This window comes from Felis catus, chromosome B1, assembly GCF_018350175.1.
Source record: "Felis catus isolate Fca126 chromosome B1, F.catus_Fca126_mat1.0, whole genome shotgun sequence".
NCBI lineage: Eukaryota > Metazoa > Chordata > Mammalia > Carnivora > Felidae > Felis > Felis catus.
In genome coordinates this window covers 68,745,202-68,765,225 of record NC_058371.1, presented here as the reverse complement: position 1 = coordinate 68,765,225, position 20,024 = coordinate 68,745,202, and the positions used below count along the sequence as shown (strand labels likewise).

Sequence of the window (20,024 nt, the reverse complement as noted above, 5' to 3'; positions counted from 1 at the left end):
TGTATTGTTGATTTTTAACCCTAAGTGCAAGGTTCGTATTTATTCCTGTTAAATTATAATCCTGTTGGTGTCAGCTCCTAATTCTAAAATACTATCTTTTACAACCCAAATTGGCATCTAATTTTACTCTCTCTCTTCCTTTTTCTCTGTCTCCCAGGTTTATGCCTTCTGTGAACCTAAGAGCATGCCCTCTTTCCATTCAAATCCCTGAGAAAACTGTTGAGCAAAACAGAGCTACCTCCCGCTCTTCTCCCTCAATCAATTATTAAACATCAAAACTTGGAACTGGAATACACTGTCCAGGGGAAGTACCAGTTCAATATTGACTCTCATTTGCCAATTGTATTTCAGTCTGCCTTTCTGCCAAAGTAACTTAAAAAACGAAAATACCACAATTGTTGTGAATAATTCCCAGGGAACACTTAAGATGCTTTAAAAATTTGATATATATCCCCATTCTTCGATGTGTGCAGAAGGTGACCGTTTAAGAACAATATAGAATAATTAAAAGCTCTAATCATAATCCTGTATTAGTTGAAGTACTTAGAGAGCATTGATACTATACTGAAAACATTACTACGAATTTATTTTTTTGTAATTTTCTTTGAATTGCTTTTATGTTTATGGAAAACTATTCCTCCAGTGGCTCCTTAAATCTATAAAAATCAAAAATAATGATAAAGAAAGATTTTTAAAATCTATTTAGCGCAGAGTATCAACACTTAGAGTTTTACAGGCTATGTGAAGAAACATATTCCTAAACTCTATTTATAAGCTACGCGATTATGTAAGATGTGGAGGTGAAAGCGAATAACGGCAAATCACAAACGCCAAAATTCCACTCAAGGGCTGGTCTCTGAGATGATCTCTGATCTGGCACCTTTAGACTACCCAGAGAGGAAGGATTCGAAAATATGGTTCCATTGACACCAGTCAGGAGGAGGGGGTGGCGACTTTTTCTTTTTTAACGTGAATAACCCTGGCTAACCTAACGTCACAGAATTTTGAAATAATTTTTGAAGTAATGCTGATACACCACGGCACTAAATATTTTTGTTCATTTTGAATCTCCCCCTCAAAAGCGGCCTTGTGTACTGTTGTATCACTGCTTACAGGAAAGCAAATTACTTTGCACATTTAAATGGATGGTCAGGGGCGCCTGGCTGGCGCAGTCGGTTAAGCGTCCGACTTCAGCCAGGTCACGATCTCACGGTCCGTGGGTTCGAGCCCCGCGTCGGGCTCTGTACTGATGGCTCGGAGCCTGGAGCCTGTTTCCGATTCTGTGTCTCCCTCTCTCTCTGCCCCTCCCCCGTTCATGCTCTGTCTCGCTCTGTCCCAAAAATAAATAAAAAACGTTGAAAAAAAAATTTAAAAAAAAAATGGATGGTCAATGGTGCCAAGGCTACAGTTACTGAGTAATCACAGCTTCCTCACAGTAACTAAGATATCCTATTTACATGTTTTTAAAATGAGAGATATAAGGCAATTGGAACCCTTGCATGCAGGTGGGGGGGGGGATGTAAAATGGGGTAGCTGCCAGAGAAAATAATGTGATGATTACTCAAAAAACTAAACATAGAATTACAATATGGCGGAACAATTCCACCTCTGGCTATGTACACGAAAGAAGTGAAAGCAGGGACTGGAACAGGTATTTGTACACCCATGTTCATAGCCACATTATTCACAGTAGCCAAAAGGTAAATCAACCCAAGCATCCATGGATGGATGGATGGATGGACGGATGGATAAAAAGTGTGGTATATACATATATGTTAGTCTGCGGGGCTGTCATAACAAAACACTACGGACCTAACAAACCAATGGCTTAAACAAAATTTATTTTCTCACAGTTCTGGAGGGTGGAAGACCAAAACCAAGGTGCCTTTAGGGTTAGTTTCTGGTGAGACCTCTCCCGTTGGTTTGTAGATGGCTCCCTTCTCTCTGTGTTCTCCTATGAACTCAACAATCATAGAAAAGGGACTCTGATGTCCCTTAGAATGGCAGTTCTAGGGGATTAGAGCCCCACCCTATGACCTTATTTATCTCCATAAAGAAACTGACTCCAAATGAGGTCACACTAGGGACTGGAGCTTCAACATATAGGTTTGGAGTGGGGTGGGAGTGGGGGGACAATTCAGTCCATAGTAACATACAATGTAATAGTATTCAGGCTTAAAAAGGAAGGATATTGTGACACAAGCTACAACATGGAATAACCTTGAGGACGTTATACCAAGTGGAATAAACCGGTCACAAAAAGACAAGTGTTGTATGATTCCACTTATGAGATTATTAAAATAGCCTAATTCATTGAGACAGAAAGTAAAGTGGTGGCTGCGAGGGACTGGAGAGGGGGAAATGGAGAGTTAAGTGTTTAATGGGCACAGAATTTCAATTTTGCAAGATGAAAAACTTGCAAAGATGGATAATGGTGATGGCTGCACAACAGTGTAAATGTACTTAATACTACAGAATTGTACGTTTTTCAGTATTTTCCATTTTATGTCTTAAAGTTTTAAATCTACCATTTATATATGTTTGTTTTACCATAATTTTTAAGAAACGAGAAAAGCACTCTTGGATTAAACCATTCATATTTAGTATGTGACCCCAAGTGGCCCTCACTCTTGGTGGACCTGTCCTGAAACACATTTAAACACACACACACACACACACACACACACACACACACACACACACTTACTACGGTGCCATGATGTGCCATCAGCCTATCAGCAAATAGTCTCAATTCTTTATGTTTTTTACTATATTATCTTTTCAAATGTATATTTGAAAATGTATTTCATCATCTACATGCACCTTTCCATAGAATCTTGTAAATTTTTGTATGAATTACAACTTACTTTTTTTTCATGTATTGTCATCATAGTGATGGTAATAAACTTGTATATTTACTGAATTACGGGAAAATCAGTTTGGGGACTTCCAGCCCTACAAGAATGTAAATAATTAAACAATATTGTTAGATGTTAGTTGAGTATAAACTAGCAGAATTGGGAAGTCCCAGATTTGTTTTGCCTTTGGTCTCTTTTTCCCTTCCTCAACCAATATCTAAATGCAGGGAATGCCTGGGTCCTGGCACGCAATAAATATCTGTGGAAGAAATGAATAAATATGAGATATGCGTGTTATACAAAGATTCCCTTGCTGAAGAAAGGGAAAAATCCAGTGTCTCATGTAAAACAGCTGGGTGTGAATGTCTAAGTTGAGTGTGAATACTATTTTGAAATAGTATTACAATGTTGCAGGAATAAATCCGCTTTTAAAATACAGCTAATAGTTTTTCATTTATTAAGAATTTTTTTCCAAGGGCACCTGTGTAGCGTAGTTGGCTAAGTGTCCTGAATCTTAATTTCTGCTCAGGTCATGATTGGGATTCTCTCTCTCTCTCTCTCTCTCTCTGTCGCTCTGCTCCTTCCCTGACCATGTTCTCTCTCTCAAAAATAAATAAATAAAATTTTTTAAAAATTTTAAGAATTTTTTTTTTAAGTATGGCAAAGCATTTAGAAATGAAAATTTTCAGTATCACTTAGTTGCTTTTGTAAAGCGAAAGCCAGAAACTCCAGTGTGGCTTCTGGGTATCTATCTTAATGCCTTTGCAAATATTGTGATTCAAAATTTTCAAGTTTTGCTAGACCCAAAGGAAAGAGAAACAGTCTATCCTATTAGAAGAGAGCTGGAACAAAGAAATTCAGGTCTTTGTAATGCTTTGCGCATTGTAATTTCTATATATATGCAAATAACATATATTAAAATGCTGACCAAAGATAAACACCTGGAACTGTGTGCAATTATACTGATTAATGATTACAGCCATTAAAAAGTTAAGTGTTTACTAAATGTGCAATGTTATGTTGATAAATGAGGAGGAGGCAAAATGATAAGGGTTGGTCTGGCTCTCCATGGTCTTATAATCTGGCCAAGAATATAGTCTTACACACTGAACAATTAGGCCAAAGTTGGGTGATGCTGCCTTTTGTTGAAAAAGAAATTCGGAGAAGGTATGATCATTGAGAGGTAGTCATGGAAAATGTGGCTTTTGAGCAAGACATGGATAGATTAATGAAGTCAACACACAAATCTGAAACAATTTGTAATTTAAAAAAATGTAAGCATACAGTCAAATACGTATGAAGTCCGAGGATGGGAATCTGTTAAGGTTTTCTGCTATGTCAAAGAAATGGAATGTAAAGCAGATTTCCAACATCATTGCCAATCTCCATTAATCAGATCATTATGACATGAATAGGTTCATATAAAAAGCCTCATAGTTTTCTTCAAACACTGGCTACTTCTTACAGCAGATGAAACAATTAAAGCAATAAATATGGGCCAATTAGCAGGACTGTCTTTAGCCCAGTTCTGATTGCAGTGTTCACAAATCAGAGAATAACATTACCTTTACTCCATCAGGTGGTACTTTTTCATGTTATTGTGTAAAATGCAACAATTTAAAAATTATATTCCCTCCCCCCCCCCCGCCGCCAGTTTCCAATCTTCTAGTTAACAAAAAAGAGGAGGGAATTCTTTTTTTTTTCTTTTAATTTCTTTTCCTTCTCTCTTAGGGAGGCTTTCCCGATTGTCATCTCAGTTGTATCTTCCTATCTTGTCTTTAGTAACCCCTTGTGGTTGTAGCCTGGCTATGCCATGCCCATTTGTCAGTTAAAAAGGCTAAAGTGGAAATTCCTGTTGTGCTCATCCTAGGATAGAATGCTGATGTGGCCGGAAAAAGATGGTCTCCATCCAGACAACAGGAGCAACTAAAGCCAGAGAAAAGGTAAAGGGAATGTACAAGGAGGTGGCACCAGCCGTCTGGCCTGCTGGATTTGCTGGCTGGAGGTAGGCAGACAGTAAATCAACTCTGTACCGGAGCTGAATTTCAAAGCCCTAATCAAGATTCCCTAAATATCCTTTGGTAGCTGTTTAAAAAAATGTAAACAAAGACCAACTATGGTTTGTGATTATGCGCAGTTTTTTTTGCTCCTCATTCTCCTTTGTCTCTGTAATTGTAGAAGAGAAAAAAATAAGGAGAGATTGGGGGAGGGAGTAGACACAGAGGTTAAAGGCATATCAGTAATTTGGTGAAGGTAGGAGACAGTAGAGGATCCAAATCCTTGTGATCCTTTTTGATGAACAGACCACAGGAATCACCATTATGGCAGAAGTTATCTTTGAAGCTGCCTTATATTAGAGCACTAGCTCAAAATTTTATCTACTCCATTGTGACTAGTTGAGATGTGAAAAGGCAGGCAACAGGAGATTGAAGTAGCCCTGATAGTGGAAGCTCTGTCTTTGGGCCAGGTAGGGTGGGATGTCATTTCCTTTCCATTTATCTGTGGGATGACACTCTCCCACTTTCTGTGACTCTCTACTTTAATAAATGGTCCTGACTTTTTGTGCAATACATAATTTTCCTCTGGGCACGACCTCAGCTCCAAATGTATGTTTTCAACTTCAAAACTGAGGCACTCTGTCATTATTTTAGGTGATTCACAGTGGTGAAGTAAACATTTACTGTACAGTTTTTGTCTGTTACATCATCACACAAAAATGACTGCACAAACTCCCATCCAAATTTGGAGATAATTTTTAAGACAGTCTGATTTCTTTTTGAGAGAGAGAAAGAGAGAGCCAGTGTATGCGTGCGTTCGTGCAAGTGGGGGAGGGGCAGAGGGAGAGGGAGAGAGAATCTCAGGCAGGCTCCATCTCACTATCATGAGATCATGGTCTGAGCCTCAGATGCTTAACCCACTGAGCCACCCAGGTACCCCAAGAGACAGTCTTATTTAAAATAAAATCTGGGGGCGCCTGGGTGGCTCAGTCAGTTAAGCGTCCAACTTTGGCTCAGGTCATGATCTCACGGTCCCTGAGTTCGAGCCCCGCATTGGGCTCTGTGCTGACAGCTCAGAGCCTGGAGCCCGTTTCAGATTCTGTGTCTTCCTCTCTCTCTGCCCCTCCCCTGTTCATGCTCTGTCTCTCTCTGTCTCAAAAATAAATAAACGTTAAAAAAATCAAATCAAATCAAATCAAATCAAATCTGGATGTTGCAAATAAGTATCACAATTTTCCAAAATAATCTTTCAAGCCATTAAAATTGTGACTGCCAATTGGAGAAAGCCATTTCAAGATGCTGTGGACCCGAAAGACTGTGATCCTCAAACCCAAATTCATGAAGGCTGAGGCTTTCAATTTGTGAATGAGCTGCTTCTCCATGCTGCTATTTGTGCCTCAGAGTGTTCTGGGTGAGTAGCAATGGGAAATTATTTATGAAGCAATGATTAATGAGGTTGTTGACCAATATAGGGGCTAATGTAAATAACTTCCTACTTTATGTCCTTACAACAATCCATACATACAGGCAATATTTCCATAGCACCTCCCCTCCCTCAGAAGCAGAGGTAGAATTATCACAGTATTGGAGATTTATTGCAAGCTCATTTCAATCTTTATTTTCTGGGTGATTATATGCCAAGGTCAATGATAAGCAATCATTTATTTGGGGGGCCCATTTCAAGGGAGTCTAAGACACCTGGTTTGAGGAAAAAAAGTATTCCTGAGACCTAGAATTGATAGGTTTTTGTTGTTGTTGTTGTTTTGTTTTGTTTTGTTTAATCCCTGCAGACAAGAGGAGCCAACATTCTGCAGGGCACTTTCACATGTCCAAGGGTGCACGTGTGAGCCAGTGTGTGCACATGGGCACACACACACACTGTGAGGGGCAGTGATGGAGGAGGGGAGTGTGGGTTAGCACTGGATCCTATATTCTAAGTGGCTGCACAGTCCTCAGAAAAGGAAAGGAATGAGATTTACCACATCCGTTCCTAGGACTGTAGAATCATATGTTGTTGTTGTTGTTGTTGTTGTTGTTTTAAATCTTCTTTATTTAGCCCACACGACTAGCATGTCTACTTTGTTCTGTTTCCATTGTGTGCCAAGAGGGTGGCGATAGCTGGTTAGCTTGTAGACTGAAGTTCGAAAGAGTCTGGAAATCTCTAAAATAAGGAGATGTGGGAGGTATTATTTCCTTGCTATGAACAAAGAATTTATGTAACCCAGTTGCTATCAGCCTTTATTCACTAATCTTCCCTTAACTTTAGATAGCTTTGTTTACGTAAGTTTTGAATACTTAGATTCTTGACTACCCTGTCATCCGTGCCATAATTCATTGGGCTGGAAAGCATATTTTGTTCTTATATAATCATTTGCAGAATGATATGAGGCACAGTGATTCAAATTATACAAATGTTCCCATCCTTTTATTTTGTTAATTGTGGGCTTTTAAATTACTTGTAAAAATCAATGGTAGTGAGCCAAGATCAGCCAGCTTCTGATCTTCTTCTGACTAAGGGCAAGTTAGACCTTACGGAGGAATAGAATTGGAGCATATGCGAGCTTCCAGGAGCAGAACACGTAACAGGCCTATCACCCTAGAGTCTACTGCGTTTCCCAGTCACATGGACCACCTGTATCATGGACTCTTGGTGTGTTTGTTTAACATGCAGAGCCCCGGAAAATCTCAGAAGTTTGGGTATTCTGCATTCTTAAAAGTCTCCATAAGTGGTTCTTAGGCATATTACATTTTGAGAATCAGTGCCCTAGATTTGGGATTGTGGTTAGCTCAGAGTCCCCTCGGGGATACCTTAGTATTACTGGTGGTAGAATACGACAAAGAACCCAGAAACTGTATTTGACTCACTTTTCATGACACACTGTGTCTCTTTTTCCTTCAGTAGCCACCTCCCTCCCCTAATTTTGCATGTGTAAGTTTGGATCATTGTTTAGTACACTTGGGAGGGACTACACTAGATGTTCTGGCCACTTGGGGTTCCTAGCTCTGCCCTCAGGTCCCCCAACCTCCACTCCCAAGGCAATTCATTTGACTGTTAAGAATGAGGCTTAGAAGTAAATTGGGTCTCCCTTTCCTGCACCAGAAGATTTCCTGAGGCTGTCCCAGGTCCTCTACAGACAGAGACACTCAGTCCTGATCACACTCTGCTTGGAAATGAAGTAGTAGGACTCCTCGTAATGTCTGACTAGTTCAACACTTAATACAGAACAGGAGCAATCAGTCTGCTCATTTCTTCCCCTTAAATGATCGCTTGTGATCCCTTTTGATGAAGAGACTACAGGAAAACCCATTTTGGCAGAAGTTGTCCTTGAAACTTCCTTATGTTGGAGTCACTTGCTCAAAATTTTATGTACTCAATTGTGTCTAGTTGAGATGTGAGAAATTCAAGTGCCAGGGAATTGAGTCTCCATCCCTGACCTTGGACTCTCTCCTTCAATTCTACCCCTCCTGCAATTGTGTAGTTTTTCAGAAATAATTTCTTTTATTTTAGAAAGTGGCTGCCCCAAATAAATGATTTGGCCAAATAAATGATTTAAGGTCTCTTTTTCAGTACTGTTATTCTTAAAGGCATGGATCATCTTCTATCTGCCTCAGAGTTTCCCCTAGAGTGTATTTTTCTAAAAGATGATGTCTGTGGTCAAAGGCGCCTTTTAATTGGCGCTTGGAAGGGTCCTACCTTTTCGGAGATAATTGCTGGCAACTGGGGTTAGCAAGACAGTGAGGCACTTTATCCTTTATCACTTGCTGTGAATGAAATGGACTAGGATTGTACACAGCAGGTGTCAGGGTAAAGTGCTTCCTTGCCGGATTTCAGCATGCATTACCCCTCCTCTTGCAGGAGAGGGAGGAAGGAAAGAGAAGTGGACTCCAGCTACACAGTCAAAGCGGGTTGCCTGTAGGAAAAGACGGTCCACCCAGTGCACCCTAAGGAGATCTTTCTACCCTTTCTGACTGTATAGAATGACATATAGTTTTCACCAACCAAGATTACATAAAATAATGAGATTTCTATGTAGTATTCCAAAATTTGCCATTCCACCACCACATCTTTTTTTTTATATATATATATATATAATTTTTTTTTAACATTTGTTATTGACAGACAGAGCATGAATGGGGGAGGGGCAGAGAGAGAGGGAGACAGAATCTGACACAGGCTCCAAGCTCTGAGCTGTCAGCACAGAGCCCAACCTCACAAACCACGAGATCATGACCTGAGCTGAAGTTGGACGCTTAACCGACTGAGCCACCCAGGCGCCCCCACCATAACATCTTTTTAATGGCACTTGTCTCCTTTAGTATGATTTAGACCAGATCTATAAGAAAATCCAAAAGGCAAACAGTCAGCAGGTTAAAAAATATATTTTGTGAGAGCTCTAATTATTAGTGTCATAAATAACTTTATCTTCTGGGCACAGTAGCAAGCAGTTTTGTTACATTGCTAGTGATCTGTATCTGTGGACAGTCGTAACACATATAGGCGCTTACCACATGCTAGGCACTGTTCTAAGTTCTCGATGTGCATTAACTCACTTAAAACTCTCAGCAACCCCACAAAGTAGGTATTATTATTGCCCTCTTACAGATGGTATCACTGAGGCACAGAGTGGTAAATACATGGTCCAGAGTACAACAGTAAGTAAGTGGTAGAGCCAGAAATTTTAGATCCGTGTTACTCAGTGTGGTCCCTGGCCCAGCAGCATGGGCCTCACCTGAGAGCTGGGTAGAAATGCCCAGCCCAGAACTTTGCATTTTCACAAGACTCTCCAGGTGATTCATATGTAACGTTTTAAAACCACCGACTTAGATAATCTTAAATTATTTCTCTTTATACCCATTACAAACCTGCTTATGGCTTCAGACTTTGGGAAATAGAGTGTACTTGGCTGGCTTCTTAAGACAAAAGGAGATTTTAGAGGGATTCTTGTGTCCTCTCCCCAGTCCCTCCCTCCCCTACTCATCTTCTCAAGAAAAAGATAGCTTTTTTTTAATAGCTTCTTAAGAAAAAAAAGTTTAAAAAGTTAATTGAATTCATGTTATATAAAGGCCACTTTCATTCCACTAAATCATCCTAACAAGCCTTTGGAAATAGGTACAATTATCCTTAAAGTTAGGTTAAGAAAAAAAGCCACGATGATGCCTCAGTTTGCTAGTCTTTGCCCCTTGAAGCAAGAGGTTCAGGTGTATCCATTTCCTAGTAGGTAGCATGGTGCCCAGCTTACAGTGAATAATCAGCTAAGCTTTAACAGAAACATCCATTTTTTCAAACCCTGACCCAACAACAAAAAACTTTTCTTGCCTCATCCTGAGCATTCGTCCCTGATTTAAAGAAATGATATTATGGGGCTCCTGGGTGGCTCAGTCAGTTAAGTGTCCGACTGTGGCTCAGGTCATGATCTCGCGGCCCATGATTTCAAGCCCCACATCAGGCTCTGTGCTGACAACTAGGAGCCTGGAGCCTGCTTCAGATTCTGTGTCTCCCTCTCTCTCTGCCCCTCCCCTCCTCACACTCTGTCTCTGTCTCTCTCTCTCAAAAATAAATAAACATTAAAAAAAATTTTTTTTAATGATATTAATGTAACCTACAAAGGATCAACTTTGGAAAATTAAATGAAAGCCTAGAAAGGCAAATAAATCCTACTCCTTCCCATTTGGGTTCATATAATAAAAGTGTTTATCGGGCGCCTGGGTGGCGCAGTCGGTTAAGCGTCCGACTTCAGCTAGGTCACGATCTCGCGGTCCGTGAGTTCGAGCCCCGTGTCAGGTCTGGGCTGATGGCTCGGAGCCTGGAGCCTATTTCCGATTCTGTGTCTCCCTCTCTCTCTGCCCCTCCCCCATTCATGCTCTGTCTCTCTCTGTCCCAAAAATAAATAAACGTTGGAAAAAAAAATTTAATAAAAAAAAAAAGTGTTTATTGTTCTTCAAAACAACCCAAAATAACAAACAAACAAAAAACAGAATATGAGACAAAGCTTGTCCTGCTTTTCAAAGTGAAAGCAGTAATTGATGTTTTGGATTTCTTTGTTTTTATTTTTGTTTTTGTTTTCTCACAAATTACATCAGTGATGATTTAGATGACCAGCAAGTTAGGATTGATTTGGAACTGCTGTCCCTTAGAGATAAATTTTGATTCAGGCAAATCATATATTGTGTCTACAGAATAAAACGCAGATTAGCCAACCGAATGTGTCAGTACCATTAAAATGTATAAGCTTTTGTCATGAATTAGTTTTCAAAAATGTAAAATATTTGCTTCATGAATTATAGTGATAAGGCATCAGGTGAATTTGCTGTAGGACAATTTTATTCTCTCTTCAAGTAGGAAACCGGTGGCAGTTCAGTGTGAAGAGTCATTTTCTATTTTTAAAGTAATTGAATTTGAGACATAACTATTAGTGTGACAGTTTCCCAGGGCAAAAAATGAGATGAATAAATGGGTCTGAAACCCAGGCTAATGGAGCAGTGCTTTTCAAAATTACATACACATTTATGTACTTCTACCACTTATAGTTTCATTCATCATATTGGGTTTTGGCCATTTCCTTGAGAGTATTTCCAATTCTAATATATTTCTAACAGAACTCCCATGCTGTGATCATTCCTTTAGATGGTAGGATTCTACAATATTCCTGATTTACAGGAGCAGATTTTCTTTCTTTTTTTTTTTTATTTTTTTTTTCAACGTTTATTTATTTTTGGGACAGAGACAGAACATGAACGGGCGAGGGGCAGAGAGAGAGGGAGACACAGAATCGGAAACAGGCTCCAGGCTCTGAGCCATCAGCCCAGAGCCTGACGCGGCGCTCGAACTCCCGGACCGTGAGATCATGACCTGGCTGAAGTCGGACGCTTAACCGACTGCGCCACCCAGGCGCCCCCAGGAGCAGATTTTCTAGTAGGTATATGATATCTGACTAAATACATCAATTTTTTATTCAGTCAGTAATCTGGATATAATGCACATAAATATGCCATATAAATAGGGGGCAGGTGAACACTTCTATTCTTCTGATCAAGGCTGTGTGACCTTAAGCAACTCACTTAGCTCTCTGAACCTCAGTATTTCCATCTGAAAAATGATAGGTTAAATTAGATAATTTTTTATGCTGCCTTTTTAATTTAATAACCCATATTAATTATTCCATCTATCTCTTTAATTTGGACCAAGTGGGAATTCATGAAAAAGTTTGAATGAAAGAATGTATTTCTTTTCTTTTCTTTTTTTAAATTTTAATTCCGGTATAGTTAACACACAGTGTTATATTATTTCAGGTGCACAATATAGTGATTCAACAATTCTGTACATTACTCAGTGCTCATTGTGATAAATGAACTCGTAATCCCCATCACCTATTTCACCCATCTCCCACCCACCTCCCCTCTGGTAACCATCTGTTTGTTCTCCATACTTAAGAATCTGTTTCTTGGTTACTGGAGGGGATATGGGAGGGGGGGATGGGCTAAATGGGTAAGGAGCATTAAGGAATCTACTCCTGAAATCACTGTTGCACTATATGCTAACTGATTTGGATATAAATTTAAAGAATAAAATTAAAAAGAAAGAAAGAAAGAAAGAAAGAAAGAAAGAAAGAAAGAAAGAAAGAAAGAAAGAGGAAAATTCTTGCTTTGTTTTATTTCTTAAATTCCACATATGAGTGAAATCATATGATATTTATTTTTCTCTGACTGACTTATTTTTTTTAACGTTTTATTTATTTTTGAGACAGGGAGAGACAGAGCATGAACAGGGGAGGGTCAGAGAGAGGGAGACACAGAATCTGAGGCAGGCTCCAGGCTCTGAGCTGTCAGCACAGAGCCCGACACGGGGCTTGAACTCACGGACCACGAGATCATGATCTGAGCCACCCAGGTGCCCCTCTGACTGACTTATTTTACTTAGCATTATATACTCTCTCTATCCATCTATGATGTTGCAAATGGCAAGATTTCATTCTTTTTTATGGCTGAGTAATATTGCTCTGTGTGTGTGTGTGTGTGTGTGTGTGTGTGTGTGTGTACCACATCTTCTTTATCCATTCATTTATTGATGGACATTGGGCTGCTTCCATAATTTAGCTATTGTAAATAATGCTGCAATAAATATAGGGGCACATATGTCATTTTAAACTAGTGTTTTCATATTCTTTGAGCAAATTGTATTGTGATAACTGGATCATAGGGTAGTTCCATTTAAAATTTTTGAGGAACCCCCATACTATTTTCCACAATGGCTGCACTGGTTTGCATTCCCACCAACAGTGCACAAGGGTTCCTTTTTCTCCACATCCTCACCAACACTTCTTGTTTTTATGTTTCTTGTGATTTTAGCCATTCTGAAAGATATGACGTGAGAGCTCATTGTACTTTTGATTTGCATTTCAACATGAGTGATGTTGAGCATCTTTTCATGTGTCTGTTGGCCATCTGTATGTCTTCTTTGGAGAAATGTCTGTTCATGTCTTCTGCCCACTTTTAAATAAATAATCATAAAGATGATGATGATGATCACGATTTTGGTGTTGAGTTGTATATGTTCTTTATGTATTTTGGATATTAACCTGTTTTTGGATATGTCATTTGCAAATATCTTCTCTGATTCAGTACACTTTTCTTTTCTTCTTCTTCTTCTTCTTCTTCTTCTTCTTCTTCTTCTTCTTTTGAGAGAAGGAGAGAGGGTGCAAGTGAGCAAGGGGCAAAGAGAGAGAGGTTCCTATGAGGGGGAGAGAGAAAGAGAAAGAGAGAGAAGCAGGGCTCACCTGAAGCATGGCTTGTGTTTTACCTGAAGTGGGTCTCATGCTCATCTGATGTGGGACTCAAACCCATGAACCATGAGATCATGACCTGACTTGAAGTCAGATGCTTAATGACTGAGCCACCCAGGCACCCTCAGTAGGTTTTCTTTTAGTTTTGTTGATTGTTTCCTTTGACTGTGCAGAAGTTTTTTACTTTGATATAGTTCCAACAGTTTATTTTTGCTCTTGTTTCTTTTGCCTCAGGAGACATAGCTAGAAAAATGTTGCTATGTCTGATGTCAGAAAGATTATTGCCTGTGTCTCTTCTATGATTTTTATGGCTTCATGTCCTTAATCCATTTTGTGTATGGTATAAGAAAGTGGCCCAGTTTCCTTATTTTGCATGGACCTATCCAATTTTCCCAACACCATTTGTTGAAGAGACTGTCCTTTTACCACTGCCCATTATTGCCTCCTTTATCAAAGGTGATTTGCCTATATAATCACGGGTTTAGTTCTCGGCTCTCTATTCTGTTCCATTCATCTATGTGTCTATTTTTGTGCCAGTACCATACTGTTTTGATTGCTACAGCTTTGTTGTATACCTTGAAATCTAGGATTTTGATACATCCAGTTTTGTTCTTCATTTTCTAGATTGCTTTGGCTATTCAGTGTCTTTTGTGTCCATACACATTTTAAGATTATTTGTTCTAGTTCTATGAAAAAATGCTGTTGGTATTTTGATAGAGACTGTATCAAATCTATAGCTTTCTTTAGATATGGACAGTTTAGCAATATTTGTTCTTCCAGTCCACAAGCATGGATTATCTTTCCATTTGTTTGTGTTGTCTTCAATTTAAAGAATGTATTTTTAAATAAATGTAATTAAATTTTAAAACCTCATAGGACCTAGAACCAGGCAACCTGTTATTTTGTAAACAGATGTTTTAAAGATATATAACCATGCTCTAAAATATTTTTAAAATCTCTTCATAATTTTGTTTGTGATATTAGTTTTCATATAAGATCTCTGTAATGCAAAAATCACACCTTTACAAATCTCCTCACTATGTCTTAGAACTTAACAAATTGCTAATGAATCCTTTTTTTTTAAACATTTTTTTAAATGTTTATTTATTTTTGAGAGAAAGAGACAGAGCATGGCGGGAGAGGGACAGAGAAAGAGGGAGACACAGAATCAGAAGCAGGCTCCAGGCTCTGAGCTGTCAGCACAGAGCCAGATGTGGGGCTCGAACTCACGAAACATGAGATCATGACCCGAGCTGAATCGGACATTCAACCGACTGAGCCGCCCAGGCACCCCTGCTAGTGAATCCTTTATGGTAGAATAAGCCCACAAACAAAATGTCTTAAAAGTATAAGTAATTAATTTGCCCTATCAGATTAAACTCACAGTTATCAAAAACATATGGATTATTGAAAGCAGAACATTGTTTGACTTTGGGGGGATTGACTGGGAAAGATCATTAAGCAACTTTTTAGGGTGATGAAAATGTTGGCTATCTTGATGTAAGAAGTAAATACATAGGCACAGTGTTGACTTCATAAAATGTTATCAAGCTGAATACTGGATTAGTGTACTTTCTGGAGTATGTGTTACTACAAAACAAAATTCAATGGAGCAAATGTTAAAGATCTTATTGGCTTTGCTCAGTGATTCATGAACTGTCTTGAACCAGTCTAGCAGATGGAAAGGAGCTCCAGGAGCTGTGCAAAACAAAAGACTTTTATAGGCAGGGGAGCAAGAACAAGGAAATTATACTAGGCAAAAAGTAGATTGGTTATTACAGGGTTACTTTCCTTTAGGGGATTGCAGGCATCTATCAGGCAGATTATCTAACTAGTGCTGATGAGGCTAGCCTCATAAGCTGGTGTAAGTAAGACCCATTTCTGAGAGAGCCTATGCTGTTTGAGCCAAGTCTCAGTTTGGTAAGTTGAGGCTTAGCATGAGTAACTCCATTTTGAGCCTGTTTTGTTTTTAACAGTTACATGTCAACCTTTTTTTAAAGTTTAAAAGTTGAACTCACTGGCATTTTTTTCAAAGAGATTCTCTATTCCTTTATTAAACGCAAACTAAATACATTCTAAATCCACCTATAATGTAGGAGGTAATTTATGCTAATTATGATCTTTAAAAAGAAAAGAAATGAACAAGATAAACAAAACAAAATGTATGGTTTAGTTTGTGGGGTGCAGTGTAATATAATTTTCCTCCTTTTCTACATCTTTTACATTATTTCTTAAGGCTTTGGAATTAGATTTGTGTTTCCTTTTAATGCCACACTATGCTATGATGGGTATTTACATTATACAAATAGGATAACAGCATAACCTGTAATATTTTAAACATAGTAACATTATAAGCTTCTAGAAGAAAAAGAACATCTTATTCATGTTCATTTTTGTAAACTCCAAAGTTCCTGGGCAAGTTTTTATTTTTATTCAGTTTTTTTTTTTAAGATTTTATTTTTTAGAAATCTCCACACCCAACATGGGGCTAGAACTCACAACCCCAAGGTTAAGAGTCACAACCTCCACAAACCAAACCAGCCAGGAGCCCCAAATTATTTATTTTATTTGTTAATTTTTTTTAGTAATCTCTGGGCCCAACATGGGGCTCAAACTCATGACCCTTAGATCAAGAGTTCCAAATGCTTCTTTTTCTGACTAAGCCAGCCAGGCACCCCTCCTGGACAAGTTTTTAAGATTGAATAGGGATTCAGTTTACATTTGTTAAATTTAACTTCAGAGCATTATGCTAAAAATTTAGTTTTGGGGCACCTGGATGGCTCAGTCAGTTCAGTGCCTGACTCTCAGTTTCGGCTCAGGTCATGATCTCATGGATTGTGAGATGGAACCCCATGTCTGGCTCTGTGCTGTTAGCACACTGAAGCCTGCTTGGGATGCTCTCTCTCCCTCTCTCTCTGCCCCTCCCTTGCTTGTGCGTGTGGTCTCTCTCCCTCTAAATATGTAAACTTAAAAAAATTAGTTTCAAAAATATATTTGAAAGGCAAATATTAAAATTTGATAGAAATATAAAAGTTGATGGAGTGGTCAAATTAGGTAACCAGTCAAAGTACACTAAGTAAATACACACTGAATCATCTTGTAGAATAATGGAGTCTTCCTTTATCTCTCACCTGCTAATTCCATTCTTTGTAAATATACCACAAGAAAATAACAGAAAGAGAAAAATAATCTATGCAAAAGTATTCATGCAGCTTTATTATAACAGTGAAAATCTGGAAATTAAATATAAAATACAGGAAAATGTGAAGTTAATTATTCTATATCAATATACTGAAATCTCTCGAAGATGACAACTTGGAACTATGTAAATACATGACACTAAGTATACACTGACATAAATTAGAAGAAATTTTAAGTTATCAGTGGAGAAAAACAGTTGCAAGTGACAGAAAACCTAGCCCAAACTGGCTTAAGGAAAAGAGGAAATTTATTGGCTGATGTTCAATGAAAAGTTTAAGAAACAGAAAAATCACCTCAAAACAAATCATTGATCTAACTGAAAACACGTAAGGATAACATTTTTAGAAAAAAAAAAAAGAGAAGAAAAATCTAGGTGATCTTGGGTTTGGTGAAGAGTTTTTAGATATAACATCAGAAGTGTAATCCATGAGAGGGCTCCGGGGTGGCTTAGTCAGTTTAATGTCTGACTTCAGCTCGGGTCATGATCTTGTGGTTTGTGAGTTCAAGCCCTGCGTCGAGCTCTGTGCTGACAGCTCAGAGCCTGGAGCCTGCTTCGAATTCTGTGTCTCCCTCTCTCTCTGCACCTTCCCCATTCACACTCTGTCTCTCTTTCTCTCTCAAAAATAAACATTTAAAAAACCCCCAAAATTCCTCTATATGAAAAAGACTGTGCTAAGAAAATGAAAAGACAAGTCACAGATTGGGAAGAAGACATTTGCACATTTGCAGAACACTTATCTGATAGAGGACTTGTATCCAAAATATATACAGAACTTTAAAACTCAACGATAAGAAAACAAAACACCCAATTACAAAATAGGCCAACATGAACAGACATCTCACCAAGGAAGATATACAGATGGCAAACAAGTCCATAAACATTAGTCATTAAGGAATTTTGAATGAAAACAGCAGTGAGATGTCACTACATACCTATTAGAATGGCTTAAAGTAAAAAACAAAACAAAACAAATAAACAAAACCAAATGCTAGCAAGGATGCCACAGCAACAGGCATGCTCACCCATTGCTGGTGGAAATGCAAACGACACAGCTGCCTGGGAAGACAGTTTGGCAGTTTCTTACAAAGCTACCCACAGACTTATCATACGACTCAGCAATCATATTCCTAGGTATTTACCAGACTGATTTGAAAACATATCCACACTTGGGCCAGCACACAAATGTTTGTAGAGACTTTTTTTCAGAGTTGCTAAAAACTGAAAGCAACTGAGGTGTCCTTCAATAGATGAATAGATAAATGATGAGATACCCATATGATGGAATATTTCTAAAAAGAAATGAACCATCAAGCCATGAAAAGTCATGAAGGAAGCTTAACGCATATTGGCAAGTGAAAGAAGCCAATCTGACAAGGCTAGATGCTGTATGATTCCAGCTCTATGACATTCAGAAAAAGGCAAAACTATAGGCACAGTGAAAAGATCAATGGTTGCTAGGAGCTCGGGGAGAGCAAATGAAGAAATGAATAGGTGAAGTTCAAGTGATTGTTAGAGGGGTCAAACTATTCTGTATGGTACTCTGATGGTGGGTACATGGCCTTATGAATTTGTCAATAGACTTTACAGCACAAAGAGCAAATTTTGATGCATACAAATTTTTTTTTAAATAATTTAAGAAGTAGGGGGGTTCCAGGAAGGAATTCAGACTGTGACAAGAGAGTCTAACTGAAGGGGATGGGGGGAAAAGATGTTCACCTAAGTAACTTTGGAAATGACTAGAGTCTTTAAGTCTAAAGGCAAGAGGTACTGCAAGGAGGCATTGTACTCTAGTTGATAAAGTTTGTTCTCATGGGGTACAGGTTTCCAGTGCTGATACCTGTATACATGTATACTGGAATCGTACATGGGTAGCAAATAGGTGGGGCCAGCTTTCCCATGATTCAAGTGGAACTTCATAGATAGGCAAGGGGAGAAGCTTATAAAATATGCTCATGACTTCAAATTATGAAGGAAATAAGATGAAATTTAGTTTATTTCTTGCAGACTTATCACCATTAGTCATACAGTATTCTATTTAATTACATGTTATTGTAATTCCACACAGAAACACCATTCAAATCATTTAAAGCAAGTTGAAGGAAAATGCAAGCCAACAATTGTTCTGGGGTTTAATGTGCATTTTGCCAAAATGCTTATCAACCAAATACGTCAAACTTCTAAAAACACAAAAAGGTTAAATCAGTAATAATTAAAATTTGATCAAACGTATACTTTTTGTTAACATCAAAGTAGTTCCCATTAAAGAAACATAAACTTTGTGATATATAAATGTTCCTTTGTGAAAGTTAGCTTAGATATAGTGAAAACTGGGATGTCGCCGATCTGTTGATGGCTGCATGGTGTTGATGCCCACACTGAGTAGCAGCATTGTATAAAATAAACGTATGTGATTATTTCATTCTTCCATCCATTACGTATCATATCTGAGCATCATAGAGATGAGGGATAAAGAATTTATCCCTTGTGAAATTTCTTGTGAAATCCCTTGTGAATTTCCTTGTGAAAGCATACACAAAAACTCTTTACCTGTAACAATCATCCGTTTTCCCACTGTGGAAGATACTGGCTCTCGAAATGATACAGATGCCATGGCTCAGGTTTTAGCCCCAGAAAGAGTCAAAGACTGCAGTCTCTGTTCTCCCTGTCTCTGCCACGAACTGGGTGGTTGTTAAGGACTCTTTACAACAGGGAGATATGGTGTTCCTTCTAACAAAGTTCTGTATTCCAGTATCCAAGGAGAGACGGATACCATCATAACATTCCCAGGAACTGTAGCTAATAATATATTTTTTAAATCTGTCAGTATCAAGTCAGAACAGACCTGTTCAGGTACTAGATCTAGAATAGACTTATGTCACAGATAACCTGGCAGGCTCAATCAAGACTTCATTCAATATTTCCCAAAGAATGTCCTGCAGAGGGGTGTTATTGCAAACAAAACAATAGGCAAAAACCACAAATCATGATTAAACGTATTTCAGAAACACTGGCTAGATAAATTACAATATAAAATTATATTAATGAACAATGATATCTGTATCTATGTCTGTGTATCTTCCCAGCCCCAATTCCGATACTTACAATATGTGCCTTGGTCATATCAGTGTATTTACGGTTCCCATAACATGATGTTCTTTCATTCTTGTGAGTCTTTACACATACAATT

The 20,024-nt window shown here is 38.4% G+C and overlaps 1 protein-coding gene across 2 annotated transcripts in view; it reads right to left on the bottom strand.

The window, feature by feature from the left end:
* Nucleotides 1-19,584, bottom strand: part of CB1H4orf45 (chromosome B1 C4orf45 homolog) — a 98,118-nt gene extending 78,534 nt beyond the window's left edge. The window contains exon 1 of one of the 2 annotated variants that reach the window (XM_045055729.1): nucleotides 19,385-19,584. In XM_045055729.1, the coding sequence (XP_044911664.1) occupies nucleotides 19,385-19,448 (64 nt within the window). In that variant the 5' untranslated portion in view covers nucleotides 19,449-19,584. The remainder of the gene's footprint in view (nucleotides 1-19,384) is intronic. The other variant, XM_045055730.1, reaches the window with a different exon arrangement.
* Nucleotides 19,585-20,024: the final 440 nt, after the last annotated feature.